Below are 18546 nucleotides of genomic sequence, written 5' to 3'. Positions count from 1 at the left end.
CAAAGGGACCAGAGTTCATCCTATTTTTAAAGATAACCAGAGCTAAGCATCTGCCTTCGGCTCAGGTCATGATCCCGGGGTCCTGGGATGGAGTCCCTCATCGGGCTCCTTGCTCAGCAGGGAGCCTGCTTCTCCCTCTGCCTGCCACTCCCCCTGCTTGTGCTCTTTCTCCCTCTCTCTGTGTCAAATAAAAAATAAAATCTTTAAAAAAATAAAAAATAAAGATAACCAGAGAATCAGTTTTTTGTTCCCAAGAAATCCAGCTCTCCCCAACGTCCACTAAATCTTCAACCTAATTCTGCCACCCCCACTGCCACTTTGTTTTAGACAGTAGTGGAGAGATATTCTTTCTTGTAAAGACTTTTGTTCATAAAACCTTTCTTTAGTGTCTGGTCCAGCTAAAGCATTGGGCAATAAAGCCATCATCAGCAATGATAGTGTTTGCAGATGTTCTAGGTCTAGAAATCATTGCTGGCATGTCTACATGCTCAAAAAATTCTTGGAAGTCTGGTGGTTTCTAGAAAGCTTGTGCTTTCTTCTGAGAAACTTCTGAGAAAACCTCAAGGACCAAGATATTAAAATAAACACATCAGCTTGGTGACCACGTGACTCAGCTAAGCCATGGCTATTGACCCTTCTCCAGATTAAAATAGGGTGAATAGAAACATGGGAGTGGGTGGCTACCTTTGAGGCAAGGTTCGAGGGTCACCATAGAAGCTGTTTGCCTCATAACATCAAGTCTACCACCTATCATTTAAGCTATGTGACTTTGGTTCTTGAGGGCTTTTTCTTCCCTTATTTAATGCAAGCCTTATTTAATAATGCAACCATCTCTGGGAAGGATTACATCTGAAACGATTATCTGGTGAGGACCAGCACACAGAGCATTTGGGAGGAAGAGCGAAGTGTGGACATGGAGGTGGGGGTGGGGTGGAACTATGAGAAGGAAAGACGAAATCAATGAAAAAGAAGGTAGAGGGCCACCAAATTTTGCTTTCCTCTCAATTTAGCCTAAAACTGTTAGCCTAAAATTGAGGAAAATCTGTCCTTCCTTTTGGATGTTATTTTATTGTTTTTCAACTTCCATGCAAAATTTCTGCTCATCACCTAACACTCATGTTACAATATGGAATCCCTCTGTCCTGTATAGACCAGAGGAATAAGTTACCCGTATATCTGTTAGTCTTTGCATAAGATGAAATTGCCTATTTCAAATATTTCTAGTTTTTTTAGATAGCTTAATGCCCCATTGCTTCTTTTTAGTTACTTCCTGCTGTTAAATTAGGTGAAATGCTTTCTGTGATTCCTGGTCAGTAAATACCCTCCCTGGGCTCAGAATATACTTTTAATTTTTTATTGTGAAGTAGACATGCATAAAAGTGAAACAATGTGAATGTGTACTTAATAAATAGGGTATGAACACCCATGTAACTTCCAACTGGATCAAAAGGTAGGATATTGCAAATATCCCAGAGAGCCACCCTGATCACAAACTGCACATTTCTCTCTTCTCACTTTTATGGAGATGATTTTCTTCCTCTTTTTTTCTTTGTAGTTTTACCTACTATTTATGTCCCCAAGCAACATCATTTAGTTTTGCCTTTTCCTGTGATCTACAAATGGAATCACACTCTGTATTCTATTATTCTCGCATCTTTGACTCAAAATCATTCATCCATCATGTCACACAGAGCTGCAGTTTCTTCATTTTCGTGGCTGTAACGTATTCCAGTGTACGTAGCGCTATTTTAATCCATAATCCTTCTCACAGACAGTTGGGTTGCTGCCAGGTTCTAGCTGTTATGAATAATGCCGCCACACCTGGTGTCCCTGCCCCTGGTGTGTGTGCTCCTGAGTGCCTCCAGCGAGTACATCAATGACCGGGCACGCTGGGGCATGGTATATGCAGATCTTCAACTCCACTCGATAACAGGAAGCTGTTTTTTCCAAAGTGCTTCTTCCAATTTATATTGCCCATCCTAGTATATAAGAATTCCTGTTGTTCTAGGGGCGCTGGGTGACTCAGTCAGTTGAGTGTCGGACTCTTGATTTTAGCTCAGGTCATGATCTCAGGGTTGTGAGATTGAGCCCCGCTTCGGTCGGACTCTGAGCTGAGCGTGGAACCTGTCTCTCTCCCTCTGCCCCCAGCCCCTCTGGTATTATAATAACTTTGATGTTGTTGTCCTTACAGAACTGGCATGCAAACCATGCCTGTGTCCCTCAAAACTTAAAAACTCTTTCCAGGAATCATGCTTCCTCCCCAAGATGGACCCTCCGTGGAAGCAAAATCATGATCAATATCATCTGGTAAAGTCATTGTATTAAAAACTATACTAACATTCAAAGAAAATAAAAAAGAAAAGTATAAATAGAAACCATACCAACAGAATTTTAAAGGTAGCCTGGTTGATGTGACTATTTAAATAACTGCATTTCAGGTCAGTTTTTCAGTACCGCTCCAAGATCCAATCCATTAATATTTAGATAAATGAAAGGGTCATTAACATTTGGTGGGATTTCCCTCATGAGAGTAGTTCATGAGACACTTTAGTCACATGTTTCATTTTCTACCTGTGACAGGCACTTGTGAGATGATCTACACGATCCCGCAGTTACAGAATATTCAGTGACAGCCGAAAATTAAAGTAACAGAAGATGAGAGTGATATAAACTATTCTCTAAGAGACACATTTTTATATAGGCAATCAATTTATTAGGACACTCAACAAATGCAAGCAATGGGCACTTTTTAAAAAAGGAATTTAAAACTAATGAAAGAATAAACATCAAACAAGGCTCCTAAGAATTTATTAAAGGTGCCTTTTTCTTTTTACTATGAAGGTCTAATAAAAAGCCTGTAAATCCTGCAGATACAGAAACAATTTTCAAGGAATCCAATTAACCAGAAGCAGTGACTCGGGTATGATATTGCCTACAAAAGGGGACCAAGCTAGTTTTCAGTATCCCTCCCTGGATGCTAAGAAAGCTCGCAGGACAGGAGCAGCTAGCTTTCTGCATGTAAGTCTCCTCTCTAGTATCTCCACGAAATGACCTGTCAATGGGATCTGATCTAAAATTCTTCCCAGTGATGTAGACACTCTGGTGACCTGGACCCTTGTCGCCAACAACTTCAAACAGGCTTGGACTTCGCATGTATGAATATTAACCTCACATTTATCCCACTCTATAGAAACAAATAGTGAAAACGATTGTATTAATTACTTCTATACATGTCACACATTTTGGGAGGTTCACTACTCTTTACTTCCCTCCAAGATACAAATTCTTGCTTATAAAAGTACTACTAGCACAGTGTGACGTACTTTCTAGTTGTCCAAATACCCCCATTCTCTCCTGTATGACCAAATGACTATGAAGATTTAGAGGTTCAGTGATTATAGGACTTAATGATTTTAACCCCTTTACATTTGGAAACTCTTTAAATCCCATTATCTCTACAGCCACAGAGAATTTTAAAATCAGCTTGGCCTTTCTGGCTCCAGGTCTAAGGATTACAGAGTTTTAAAGAATATAAATGCTTCTCTGCAGTTCTACAAAGAGCTGTCCCCAACCAGCTGACCTCCAGGAAATAAAGCCAGCCCGTTCTCCAGCTGGTAACTGCTGATCAGAGTTTCAAAATAGAAAGATATGTACGTTATTCCACAAACCACCAGGAAAACAAGTAATTGCCTCCTCAACGCCACATGAAGCTAGTGAATCCAAAGATTCGATGTAGCGGGGGCCAGCAGACTTCAGACATGTGTCAGTAAATGTCTAAGAATGAGAAAACAGAAAATGCCAGGGACCCAAAGAAGCTTGTAGGGGCAGAGAGAGTATGTTCAGTGATTGGGAGCCTGTTACCTTGGATACCCATGAATCCTAGGAAACCCTCTGAGGTCTTACCTCTTGTGTCCTCACATTTATGTATCCATAGTGAGTTCGAAGGGGCCGCCTATATGTGTAGGAGAATGGTATCCATTTTGTGCCAGGCTGTCCAAAGCAGTTTAGCAGCAGTGGGAAATTCACTTCATTTACAAGGCGCACAACCAGCAGGAAGAGGAACACTGCTATGAAGCTCACTGCGATCATAGACTTTCTCTACAAAACATTAAAAAAAAAAAAGAATGAATGAATGAATGAATGAGCAAATGAATGACTTTCGACCAAAAGTCATCACAGAGGGAGGGTCCTTTGTTTCTCTCTCTTTTTCTTCCAAAGGGATCAAAGGACTGTTCCATTTAGGATATTTCACTTGGAGACAGAATATAATCATTTGGTGACCAGGTTGCTTTCGTGAGCCTCTGAGAGCAAGCAGAGCAGCTTTCTTAGATTATCCTTCCTTCCATCCCTACCCTTCCTTACTTCTCTATATTCCTCAACAACTTCTATTCAATTTTCAAAATGCAAATCAGACATTCCCAACTATATATAGGAAGCTCTTCCTAACTGCTCAGTTCCCTCAGACCATCATCCCTTCACCCCAACCTATCTACCCTAATAGAAACAAGCAGTCTTGCCACTCCCATACCTTGAAGGCACTTCTATTGTTGCATGTGTTTCATTGTATAATTATTTATATGACTTTTCCTCCATCTAACTGTGACATCCTGGAGAACGAGAAGGTACTGTCATACTGACCTTTGTATGCCAGGTCCTTAACACAGTACCTTACATATTGTAGGGGTCCAAGAAACATTTGACTGAATCAGTGAATGAACGAATGAATGGATGGATTTTTCACATCCTTGTAGACACTTTATCAACAATGACTTTGTTTCTTTATCTAGCACCTACGACAGGCAGGAAACTTTGCCTGTGCTATAGTATATACAAAAGTAAGACTCAAAAAGCTAAGAATATGAGTAGGACAAAATCCATGCCAAGCAGCATAAGAACATCCCTGTAAATGTGGAGCAAGAGCAGGAACAAGAGCATCTGACTGGGGTCCAGGAAAGTAGAGATGTGGTTGAGATTGAGCCAGATAAAATGCATGAGTTTCATTCAGTAGAGATGTGTGAGTGAAGCTTTCCTCTGAGAGGGAACAGAGCAAGGAGGCAAGAAAATATGGGGTTATTCACAGATACATAGCACTTTGTCTTCCTGGGGCACAGAGGAGGAGAAAAAGCTGGAAACACAAATGATAACTTGATGGACTGCCTGAAATACCAAGCTGAGAAGCCTACTGAGTTGGCTAGGGGATGGAACACCAAAGGAGGTTTTGTTTGTTTGCTTGCTTAATTTCTTAAAGGTGACTGTTATAAGTTATAATCCAACATCAGTGCTTAAGATGTTTTGGAGCAGGGAGACACTAAAGCTAGGCAGCAACTCGTTAGGAGGCTACTCCAACTGGCTCAGACAAAAGTAATGAGGGATGGAAACTAGAGGAGTGGCAAGGGGAATACAAAGGCAGAAAAAGATATGAGAAACTCAATGTAGGTGGTAGGCAGAGACCGTGGCTCCTGATTGGATAGAGGTGCAGATGGGAAATTCAGAGATGCCTAGAGTTTGAGTCTAGGTAACTGTAGTCCTATCAGGAGAAACCAGGGTGGTCAGAGCAAGAACTGATTTAAAAGAATAAGAGGATAAAGCCCTTGGCTTCCAAAGTCCTAGTTTTCATCCAGATGGTGGGTCATCTGAATGGAGCCACCCAGGAGTCAAGTGGAAGGTCAAGTCTAGAGCAAGAAGAAAGAACAGAGTGGAGGGCAGATGTCAGGAATAACTCTGCCTTGAAGTCCGGGGTGAAGACACAATGAGATATTGCTCCACGAAGCTGGGCTTGGCCCTTGATTCTTCTTCAAACTTAAGGGAAGCCAAATAACTTTCCAGGAATGACTGGATATGTGTTGCTGTGTTTCCAGCTTACCACTTTCCTGATGAAATAAGCTTCTTTCTGCTCTTCACAGAACATCCCAAAGGAGAAAAGAAACCCAAAGCCAGCCCCTGTTCCTCACTGGGTCACGGTCACCATCTCTGCAAGGAAAAGCCAGAGACCCCAAAAGAAGTCTTCGCTCTTGCTCAGCTCCCATAATTTATAAAAGCCCCATCCCTCTGTCTAGCCAGCCTAATTTTCCAATCACCTGAAAGTCCCTTGAGTTTTGCCTCCCCAAAACCCCTTATGTCACCACTAACTACCACCGCCTTACCTCATTTAACCTTCTAATTATGAAAAACTGTTTTAATTTGCTACTCTGTGGAATCATTACGTCCACAACATTGCAATGTGTCAAGGTAACAGCTTAAATGAGGTGAGGGATCTTACAAGTTTAAAGGGACACAGACCAGAACAGATGGCTAAATAAAAGCAAAGAGGCCAGTCACCCATTAAGTAAACAGGTAAGAACCTTTTTTATCACCATCTGGTAGCTTGTTGCAAAACAATAGTTTTCTTTGAAGGAGACCCAGATGGGATTTGTGCCTTTTGTCTACTCCAGAGCTCAGCATGGCTCTCTGGTTCTCCTGCTTGCTGCACTGCATTGCATGGCTGGGGGTTTAGGGACAAAGGCACAGAGGGCCTTTCTGAATTCGCTGATCTCGCGTAGCCACACATACATAATGCATACATGAGAGGAAAATAAATCAACCATTTGGAGAGAAACTTCAAAATGGAATGAAATCACAGTTGTAAGAGTCTGCTCCCTAGTAATCCATGTCTGCCTCCCATGTTTTATCAAAGGGAACCAAGTAATGAGCACAGAGAGGATGAGGGGAGCAAATGGAGAGTAGAAGCCAGACAGACTCCTCTGTGCTTGACCTGGAATCATATTCTGCAGTGGGCAGAGGTGTTCCTTTCATAGCTCAGGCTTTGCCTGGACCAGACTCTTTGCCTTTTTTTACGTTTCAATATTCTTCTTTAACATGAAAGCATTCTCAGAGTGCTGATATAAAACCACCCTGAAATTTCACTAGAAAAGGTATAATTTCAAGCACATTCTGTACTTCAGACAGCAAGGACACAGGACGCCACATTGACACGCATCCTTCCAGCAGTCATTCCTGCCAAATCATGACCTTGAGTTTCAGCAATTACAATAAAGCCCGTGGATGAGGCTTTTGGAAGTCTACCATACCAGAATGCAGTAAGAATGTGTGTGTGTGTTTGTGGGAGGGATGTGGGAGATGGGGAAGTAACAAAATACTAATACATATGATATATATGAATGTATTTACTCCTCTAAGCCACTCATTGAGCCCATGCTCTGTACAGACTTGGTGAGGTGCTGAAAAAGCAGAAAGAAAACCCTAAAAGTCATGAAATGATGCCTCCAGACAGTCACACCTTATTGCAACTGGCAAGTAAACAGAAGGGTAGAATGCCACATATGAAATGAGGTAATGGAGGTTACGCACAGGGCACTGTACCAGCTCAGAGGGAGTGGGAAGGGCTGTGCGGGGGACAGTTCAGGGAATGCTTGTTTGGGGAGGCAGCATTCAAAAGGAGTCCTGAAGAATGAGGAGGAGTTAGACAAGTGAAGATGGAAAGGGCATTCCAGGCAGAGGGAACAGCATAGACTAAGGCCTTTGGTAAAGAGCACATAGACTATGTGGTGGGAGATGATGGTAGGGAAGTAGACGGGGTTCAAATCCAAACACAAAAAATAGTAAGCCAAACACATTCAGTCAGATGCAATTATCTGTCCCATCCATCTTACGTTAGGATAATGAAAGGATAAATGCATACAAGTGCTATGCTTTATAGTTCTAAAACGTTCTTCACTTTCCAATCAAGTGAAAATATATCAATCACGTCATATTATTTGAAATTGCCTTCTAACACACCACAATGCCTTGTTTCCAGTTACTTAAGTTTATTCCATCAGTGACTTGTTCAAGCAATTGTTCTAAGTCCATCAACACTCAGCAAATTAGAAGACTCTACCTACTTCTCTGCTCTATGTCTAACAATCTGTTTATGGAAGCAATTGCTGCTGCCTTTACTGAAGTAATCGGGGCATCTCCTAGATCCAACAACCAGCAACTAGGTAAGAAAAAACAACAATTAAGTACTCATCAAGTTTATGATGTATAAGACTCAATCTGACAAACTTTCCATACTGCAAAAATAGGCATTAAATTTAATAGGCCATTCCTCTAAGATCAGAAGTATGAACTTAGGGGCGTCTGGCTGGCTCAGTCAGTAGAGCATGTGACTCTCAATCTCAGAGTCAGAGTCATAGTTCAAACCCCGTGTTGGGCATGAAGCCTACTTAAAAAAAAAAAAAAAAGTATGAACTTAATACGAAAATGCACCATTTTGGCACACAGTGAGTACTCAAAAATGGGAAATGTTATCATTATAACTACTAATTGTCAGAGCCTTGTTGGCTGTTAGCCAGTTGGTAAGAACTGGCCAGCCCATGTGAATGCATGATAAAAACTTGGAGATATCTTTTCTCAAATATTCCAAGCAGCTGCACACCCTTGAACTATTCAGTCCACCCGAGCTCTGAGAGAATGTCACTGTGCCCAAATAGATCTGATGAATTGCTTTAGGGAAAGCTTTCTCCTTCTTTGTTCCTCATTTTGGGCAAGTCTGAAGGGGCCTTTAACAGCTGAGACATTTAGAATTTAATCCCCTCTGTGCTGCAAAAATATGCATCAAAAATGTGGCATTCCAGTTGCTTGCTCTTTAGAGTTGGAATATCATTTATCAGACTTATAGCAGAAATACCTATTTCAAAATAAAACCCAAAGAGAATTCATGATTTAGGGAGAAAACAATTGCAAATATTTGTACCTAGCAAATTTGCAAGCTATATTAATGTTTGTATGTTTTTATTCTTTCCACCACAGAATTAGTCTTTAATCTCAGGATAAAGTCTTTACCTTTTAATTTAGTCAGCTGCTAGACTTTTTGTTTCTTTTTCATAAATGATTAACAATAGTATAAAGCTGTATTTTTCCATTTAAATAGTATTATTTAATTACCAAAGTAGTTGCTTTCCAGGGTAAAACTGTATATATTTTGTCCATATGCTGTCATTTATCAATAATAAATATTTGTGTTGACTATTTATATCAGTGCACAAACCCCCTCACATCTTGACAAGTGCCTACCCGTTACATATGTGTGACCTTATCAAATACAGATTCTTCTCCCATATAGAAAATTGTATCATCAATTTAATTCTACCTTGTGTCATTGGCCAAGCTCTAGGTGTGGTTCTCCCAAAATACAATGAATCTTCTTCTCATTTGTACAAGGATGAATTAGCAAAGCTCAGAGTATACAGATAAAATCTTCATTTGTTTTATTTATCTACTGAATCAACAAACTGTATCCTGCTTGTTAAACTATAATGAACTCTGAGGAAAACATCACCCATTTGTTGGGAGGGGGTGAAGAAAGGGAGGTAATAACAGGGGGCCAGACCTAAATCGGTAGAGTCCACACTTAGGCAGTATAGCTGGTGATAGAATCATTGAGGTCATCAAGAAGAGAGTAGTGAATGTCAAACAAGGTCAACATAAGAGAATAAGCAGCATTTCAGAATCCACAAAACTGCTGAAGAAAATGTGATGACCTAAAAGAAATATATTTTGGGAGTAGGCTTTGAGGAGGGCAGAAGGAGTGGAGCTAGAGAGGCAGAAAGGAATCTCACTAGGGAAGGTCTTGTATATCATGCCAAGGAGTCTGGACTTACACCCTAGAATCCAAAGAAGAGGTCTAAGTGTGAGATAGACAGGATCAGATTTGATTTTGGGAAACTCACTCTGGACATGGTGTGGTCAATGAATGAGGACGTGGGAAAGACCCTTTTGGGAAAGACAGTGACAAGAGCAACATGACCACTTCATCACTAATACACATTCAATTCTCAACATGAAAACTGCAATTGTTACTTTTAGTGATTGGCTTTTCTTCTCCTAGTAGGGGCACTAGGATTAAAGTCCAGATATAGTGTATATGAATGAACAATCATCATAGTCATAATAGAAGATAATATTTGTGAGTGTTATTAGTTGGAGAAATGCTTCTGTAATCCTCATTTTCCAGACAAAGAGAGATCTAGAGAGTTTGAGTGACCTGCCCAAGGTCACAAAGCAAGAAAATAATAAACACAGGCATTTAACTCAGCTATTCTGACTCCAAAGCCTGTGATCTAGTGTATGAATTAACTAAGTTGTTAATTTTTACTCATACCAAAGGGAACACTCTTAGAGGACTGGTTTAGAAATTTTAAAAACTGGTAATAACCCTAAGTAGATTTTGTAATACATTTTGTCAATAAACAAAATAATTAATATGGAAAATTAAGTAGGCTGATCTGAAGCATGATAATTATATTTACCTCAAAATCAGTAATTTGTGGGCAAATTAATTCTGGCTTTATTCCCAGTACTAAAAAGACAACTTCAGGGTACCACTGGTTAGCACTCAGGGAAAATAAAGCAATTACTCTTCCACTTCTGCTAGAGAATATTAGGTGCCCTTTGTCAATCAATAGTATGGAGTCCTATTACTAGCAGTTTGCAGGAACCAACATGATCAAATGGACAAGTCTTCCTTTCTTAGCTCCACTTTTCTGCAGTCCTTCTATTCAATGAAGATGCAGCTAAACAGCATAATGCTGATCTTTCATTAAAAAAAAAAAATTAAGTAGTAGACAACCTTCAATATGGTGACCTGCTTTAAGAATTTGGAACCCATGTCAACATGTCACCATCAGACACAGGTACAGTCCAGTAAGAATTACAGATCCAACAAAGAAAAACCAAGGCAATAGAGTTCTCAGGGGCACCATGGTCATAGGGAGAAATCATAGGTGGCCAAAATTTCTTCAGGGATTTTATTGCCCAAAGGAGACTCCCTATAGTTGCAAACACTATAGAGAATTTCAAGTTCACATGGGCACTATGAGTCTGTCAGATGACATGATAAGAGGTCACACTGAACTTTCTAACACCTATATTAAAACCATAGTGAAAACTGTCAATGGATATTTTATACGCCTACACATTTTTCTTATTTTATTTGAGGAGGAGACTTAGGTTTTCCTGTCCTGATTTGATTTTCAGACGGCTACAATATCAAATGAAAACAATCATGGCTACCTTGACTGAATTTGTTTCATTTTGAAAAATTATATTAAACCAGTTTATCTCATTTTGCCTTTCATTTTTATCATACTGCTTCAGCGTATGTCCCTTCATGTGGCAGAAAGGAATCAAAATTCTCCAGAAACACAAGATAGAGCTGAAGATAGGTACTGAGTATGTAGTATGAAGGGGGCCAGAAAGTGAAGTCTCTCAGTGTGGTTGTGCAGATAGACACAGAGAAATTTAATCCAAAGGGCCAGTTCTCATGATAAGAACATCAGAGATCGAGACAGATAGCCCTGAAGTTACCTCTTTTTTTCATTAAATTCTTGAGCTTAGGGGAACAAATATCTTCCAGTCTGCCTGTTTTTGTCTCTCTCTACCCCTGGCATTCTGTAGAGGGAAGAGAGGTACTAACTAACCAGAGATGATGAAGATACTTAGGTAACCAGACCGGGTGATTTTGTTTTATCCTCTGCCACCTTATAGAACAGTGGCCTTTTTTTGGTTTCTGCAAACACCTACTTAGCATCTTTCACTCTTACAGAGATGAGTTTGTCTCTTAGAATCCAATTCTTACTTTCAAGGTGTTCAGGACACAGAAGTGAAGCATAAGGATAAATTCGGATGATCCTGGTGTCATTAGTGAGGGAGTCATCCCCAGAGGCATCATGATAATGATGAGAATGACAACCATGAAGATGATGATAGGAGCCTTTATTTTTCTGTGAATCTACATGATGTTGATATTGCACAGCATATATCTTTAAAAACACTTTCAGACCTGTCACCCCACATGATTCTCCCTATAACCAGTGAAGTAGGAAGGGAAGTGTGGATGCTTGGAGGTCTCATGTCCCATCTGTCGTTTCATCCTTCCCTGTTTCAGGCTGGCATCTCAATATTCTCTAAAGCCCCTTTGCTACCCAGTTCCTATGACTTTGTCCAGACTGTTCCTCACTGTACCCTGCTATTTTCTACCATCCTCATCTCTACAAGTGCAAATACAACTCAGCTCAAATGGCATATCCTCCTTAAAGCCTGTATCCCTCCCTGGCTTCCAGGTGGTGAATGAGGGTGAGGTGAGATGGGGTGGATGGAGAAGGAAGACCAAGGAAAGAGGACAGGAGGAGGAGAGAGGGAGAGGAGGGGCGGGGAGGGAAAGGTTCCCCTAGAATTTTGATTGTAATAATTCCTTGAGGGGCACCTGGGTGGCTCAGTCAGTTAAGTGTCTGACTCTTGATTTTGGCTCAGGTCATGATCTCAGAGTCATGAGATCAAGTCCCATGTTGGGCTCCATGCTGGGTGTGGAACCTGCATAGGATTCCCTCTCTCCCTCTGCCCCTCCCTGCCCTGCCCGCTCTCTTTCTCTCTCTCTCTTTCTCTCTCTCTCTCAAAAAAAAAAATTCTTTGAGAATGTGAACAAAGCCTGAGAAACATTTCAGGCAGCATAAAGCACAACATCTTGAATTTGGAAGATATTCAGTAAATATGTGTGGAAGAAATAAAAGAATGAAGGAGACAAGGAAGGATAGAAGATTAAAAATTATTCTCTTCTAAATTCAAGTGGTAAATTATCTGAAAAGTTTCAGATCATTAGGGGAAATACGTTTTTTATGTATCAAATCATTCTTTTCTTTTTTCCTCTTAATTTACCTCACTTGGATATTTCTGTGTAGATTTGATGTGGGTATGGTGGGGCAGTGGGGCAAAAGGGTTAGGATGGGGGAATATAAAGTGAAGTAGAAAGAATTTGACTATTCTGAGAATTGCCTTGAGGTTCCTGGTAGAACTTGCAGATCTGAATGGTAGTAGACCTGCTTGGAACAACATCCTTTATATGGTACATAATGGAAAGATTTAACAAATTCACGTTTTTTAGAAAACCAACTCTTGTCTGAGGATAATGCTTAAAACATGAATCCCACATCAGGGAATGAGAAATGGATAACAAAAGGATACCCAGTCCTAGTAATAAGGACAATGGCACATTTTCTGAGGGGAGGGACTCGTAAGAGCCTTGTTGTGTACTCAGCAAGTACTTTACAGGGATGAAACAGATTCTCACCAGCAGCCTATCTGCAGACTCGGGGTGGTCAAGTAACACTAAATAAGTCAATGTATGTCACCTTGAGCATGTTGCTCTTAACCTTTTTGTGCCTCTGTTTTCTTACCTGAAATTGGAGAAACAATAGTACCTACCTAATATGATTGCGAACAGCTGAAATGATTTACTACATATGAAGAACCCTAAAAGCACTGACTGGCAAAGGAATAGCGCTCAGGAAATGTTAGCTCTCATTGTTAACGGTATTTCATCAACTCTGAGATACCATCATTATTATTGTTAGATACATGGTTACTCTAAATATGGTAGGAAAGAAAAGCAAGATGGGGAGTCTAATAATAGACCTCTGCGAAAAGCTAAGACACCCAAATGCTATTTCCTTAAAGTTAGAATATCCCAGAAATAAAGCTGCCATTCAGAAAGGCACAGCAAGGAAGAGAAATGAAAAATAATCTCCCCTGAGAATTCGAACCACAAGCAGGTACTCATGCAGGTTTTTGATACAAGTTCACACTACTGGTGTGATTCAAGAAAAATCTCAGTAAATAATTCAATTTAAAGTGGTCTCAGGTTGGTAGTATCCCCAGGTGACCATTTGAAACAACGCAAATCCTATCTGGGGGAATTTAACTTCATTGCAGGTTGGTGGTGACTGCAAGATAGTATTGAGAATACAATGCACCTCACTCTCAGATGTGTGGAAAAAAACATTTTAAAATCAATGAAGTATGGTGGTATCAAAGTCATTGTCATCACTATGATCATCATCATCATCGTCCTAGAGAACAAAGAGAATCAGGAATGGGGCCTGGATTATTCTAAACACCTATCCCTTACCCTGTACTCTAAAGGAGCCGTAACCACAAGTCCACAAAAAGAATAACAAAGAGTCTTGGAGTTGCCCTGGACATTGGAATTCACCAACATAAGACCTTTTTTGTTTTTTGTTTTTTCTTCTTTTTGAAATTGCACAAGTTAAAACATATTTTTTTAAAGCCTCCTTTTTTGGAACATGGTTCGAAGGCCCTGGGCACATATGCCTGTCATATCCCATCTCCATGCACAGCTGTCAACTGTGGCACCTCCCGGCATCTCTCTAAGGAATAGACACTGTCCTCTTGTAGGTCAAAGTTGAACCCTGGCAGAGGAACACACATATTCAAAAGTCTTTGCTGAACACAAGTAGAGTTTTGCCAGAGCACAGGTCTCATGGTGATAATAAATTGTACTGTGCCAAGAATACTTGAATTTCTAAGTGAGACAGTTGTCCTATCAATTCTGGGTTTAATATTGCATTGGCAGTAATTTGAATCGCTCATGCAACATAAAGCATATTAGTTTATTACTTATAGTCTCCTGTGCTAGGATAGCAAGGCAGAAAGGTCTCCACTGTTAAGCAGAAGCTTGGAAATACATGCACAAAGTCTTCTGTTATCAGCGAGTCTTTTATCTACATTTTTATCATAAACAGATCAGTCAATGCCATATTTCCAACAGCACACAAGCCTTCTCTATTTAGATGTCCCAGAGGCAACTCAAATTTAATAGTCCAAATCCAAACTGATGATATCCTCCCTCCCCAATCCACTCTTCCTCATCCACCCTGTCCCTCTAAAAAGCTTTGGAGCCCCAATAACTAAAATCTCAACCTACTTAGCTATATGACTTTGAGCATCTTAATTTTCTTTGCCCATGTTCCTCATCTGTAAAATCTTCAAGTCATTATGAAAATTAAATAAGGACCTAGCTTAGTGCCCAGCACATAGCAAGCAATCAATGAGCATTATTTCCTTTGTTTCTCCATGTATTAGGTCCCCTGCCAAAGCTATTCTGCCTTCATGGAATGTCTTCTTCTTTCCTTTCTCTGTGAGGAAATCTGCTAATTATTCTTCAAGACCAAATGTAAGCGTCATCTCCTGTGAAATGGTCCTGACCCTCCAGGAAGATTTTAGAGCACTTTGTTCTGAAGCATGCTTCAGATCATATGGTAATTATTTGATTACCCATCCCCCTCCATCATTCAACTGAATTCAGAAAACACATGGCCTCCCCACACTCTCCGCAGACACATTGCTAATCAACCCCAGCACCATTTTCCGGGGTCAGGATGCAACTTCAGAATCCTATCAGCACAATGCTCCAGGCACTAGTGGTATTCATCAACTCGACCAGGTGTATTTACCTCTGTGGCACAAGACAAGTAGCAGCTTGAGGCCAGAATTATGCCTTGGTAAGTCTGTAACTAACATGACCACAGGTAAGGGTGTTATCCTCTCTAGGCCTTGATTTCTTCATCTGTATGATGGAATGTCTTCAGGATCCTAGCTGGCTCTCATATCTAATGACGCTGTAATGATGACCCAGGGACCCTGACTGGCCAGAGCTGGTGTCACTATGAGTGAGGCTTGCAGCGTGGCTGTGTACATGGCCCCATGCTTGGTCAAGGCCCATTTCTTATCACAGAGTTAGGCATGCCTTCAGAGATGCGCAAATTGCATCCAGTGTCTATGTAATTGAAATAGGAATGGGGTGAGAATTTGTGATCTTTCAACTTGGTAGATAGCATCTGCCACTTACCAAAGCCTACCTGATTGCAGCTATTTTGCACCTGCTGAGAAAAAGTTTGCAGCAAAAGAGATTATTTCCTTTTTAACCCTTATCTGAAAGGAAGCTTCCATATTTTTTCACCCAGTTGTATAGAACAGAATCAGGCTCAGTATCTCATACATATACAGACAGACGGGTTAACACACCTGGTCAAACCCTCCCACTAAGCCTCGGCACTCCCAGTAGGAGTTTCAAAACTGGGAGTTTAGTTTGTTGAAAATCTGAAATCAAAGCAAGGAGAGTATGAAAATTTTCATTTCTGTGCATATTTCTTAAAAGAAGAAAATACCTGTTTTTGTATCTTATACGTGGCTGCATAAAGATGAAGATTTCTCTAGAGATTATTTGTTGGTTCTACAAGTCAAACGTTCATATTTGCTCAGTAAACATTATCATAAAAAACATTCACAAAGGCAGTCCCAGGGGAAGACTTACCAAAAAACAGATGTGAAGAAACAAAGGCCATTTCCGAAAATTTAGAAACATTCAGTTGACAGGAGTTAACTTGTGCTAGGTCTTAATATTTTAGCTAAAATCTCAGCTCCGGTGCCCAAGACCCAACCCCGGGTGGGTATCCTATCGCCAGACTTAAGTCCCAAAGATTGAACTTTCACAACCGCTAAAGGGCTTGGCCCATGGTACACTGAACCTCCCCTGCGTATCTCTGTGCACTGTTGCAATGGCTGGCTTAATATCTCTTTCCCTGCTAGACCGTGAGTTCTTGAAAAGCAGAAGCTCTATTTGTCTTGTTCCCCAGTGCTTCCCGTTGGCAAAGGCAGCCAAGCCAGACCTTGAAAACACATGAGTAATCTGTGAACAGTCCTGAAAGGCCAAGTGAGGATGGCATGGTTCACCGCCTTCAACCATGTGTCTATCGGCCTGCCCAGCCACAAGGGTAAGGCCACCTCCATAGTCCAGCTTATTCTCGAGCACCTAACCATCAATTCATAAGGTGATGCTTAGGAAACACTGCCCGTTCACTTAAAAACAGTATTTGCCAAATTTGGTAATTTCCCAAAGTGCAAGGTTGGCCCATAATTTTAGTATACTTTTATATCTCCTCGCATCTTGTTATTTTTAGGCAATATTTTGAAAACCAGGTTTTGCTTCTGATTTTAACAAAGGCTTTTCTTCCTGAGCAAAATAGATGAGCAGTTCAGCAAGATAGGGCAGCTTTTATCTGCAAAAAAATCTGCCTTTCAGCAGAGCAGAAAATATGAGCAAAATGGAGGCAAACACATTAAATATTTCCTATAAGTGAATTGTGATTCTCTTCTCCCATGGGATGTGCAAGTGGCAAGATAGTTTATTCCTGTGTGGCATGGATAGCAGGTCCTGAATACTTCTGAATATATCACTTTTATTGCCTTTTATATTGAATTACTATGAAAGAAAAAATAACTTTTGTGAGAATTCGAAATCAAAATACTTTAGGAGCTTTTAGAATCCACCTCAGGACATAAAGAAAAGCTTAAGAAAACAAATAATTCTGTCCTGCTAAGGGATACTAGATACCACTCCCACTGAGCAAGGGCTCCTTCACAGAAGGGGAGACGTTATCAAATATTTATGCTGACTTTCAGGGCAAACGGTAAGTGTTCTATTTGGGGTTCAGGTACTCTCAGTCCTGTCCCTGCTGCTTTAGAACTTGCCACGTAACGGACAATATTTGCCCCAGGGAGCTCTGACCTATAACATTTCAGCACTGCTTGCTCCTTCTGGAACTTGGCTTAAGGAGCCTCCTAACGGTGTATTTCACTAGAAATCTTAACTCTCCATGATCTATTCATCATAAAGATTCTTGTTCAAGATACACCATTTCTTATTTTTTCAGACACATTTTTGGTAGATTTCCTCTTTTTTTCCATGCAATCAAGAACTCCACAAACCAAAATAAGTTCTTTCCATCACATTCGTTCCAAGCTTGTCATTTTCTATTTAAGTGAGAGAAAGTTGTCTCTAGGGAAAGATAAAGTTCAAGTGGCTCAGCATGTGATAAAAGCCCCTTTATGATCTGACCTCTGACTGTTTGTCCAGCTGAGCCCTCAACCTCCCCAAGTTCATACTTCATACTTTAGCTATAGTGAGCATCTTATGGCTCTTGGAAGGTTCCATGCTTTTTGATGGCTTCATACATGGTATAGTTCCTCCCACCTAAAATTTCAGTTCAGTGGGGTGCCTGGGTAGTTCAGTCAGTTAAACATTTGCCTTCGGCTCAGGTCATGATCTCAGCGTCCTGGGATCGAGTCCCACAACAGGCTCCCTACTCAGTGGAGAGTCTGCTTCTCGCTCTCATTCTCCCTCTGTACACTCTTTCTCTCTCTCAAATAAGTAAATAAAATCTTTAAAAAAATAAAAATAAAATTTCAGTTCAGAAAAACAAAAAACAAAACCAAAAAATCTGCCTTCAGACACTAAAAAACTTCACTTCCTCTTGGATATTTCCCCTAGCCTTTCTATTGTTTTATCAGGAAATTAGTTCCTAGATTCTTGGGGAGTTCAAAATCAGAGAGTAAATGGATGGATGAATGGATGGATAGATAGAATAAAGATAAATACAAAACACAATTTTTATGTACATAAAATTTATACTGACTCAGTCATGTTATAATTGTAGTACCATTAATTCAGCACCTACTAGTGTGTGGAATTATACTGGGTCCTTTGCACACATTTCCTCTAATATTTACAACTGCAATGCATGTTAATACTTTTATCCCCTGTTTCATAGCTGAAGCAACTTTTGGCCAAAGAGGATAAATGATGTGCCCAGGATAATAGCTAATAAGTAGTAATTAATGTCAAGATGCAAACCACACCGTCCAAAAAGCTAG

General features: G+C 40.3%; 1 protein-coding gene across 1 annotated transcript in view; it reads right to left on the bottom strand.

The window, feature by feature from the left end:
- ST6GALNAC3 (ST6 N-acetylgalactosaminide alpha-2,6-sialyltransferase 3) overlaps nucleotides 1-18546 on the bottom strand; it is a 443777-nt gene that overhangs the window by 276634 nt on the left and 148597 nt on the right. The window contains exon 6 of the mRNA XM_021678141.1: nucleotides 3904-4098. Coding sequence (XP_021533816.1) covers nucleotides 3904-4098 — 195 coding nt within the window. The remainder of the gene's footprint in view (nucleotides 1-3903; nucleotides 4099-18546) is intronic.

The sequence above is a fragment of the Neomonachus schauinslandi genome, chromosome 4 (genome assembly GCF_002201575.2).
Source record: "Neomonachus schauinslandi chromosome 4, ASM220157v2, whole genome shotgun sequence".
NCBI lineage: Eukaryota > Metazoa > Chordata > Mammalia > Carnivora > Phocidae > Neomonachus > Neomonachus schauinslandi.
This window is presented reverse-complemented; position numbering and strand designations above follow the sequence as displayed.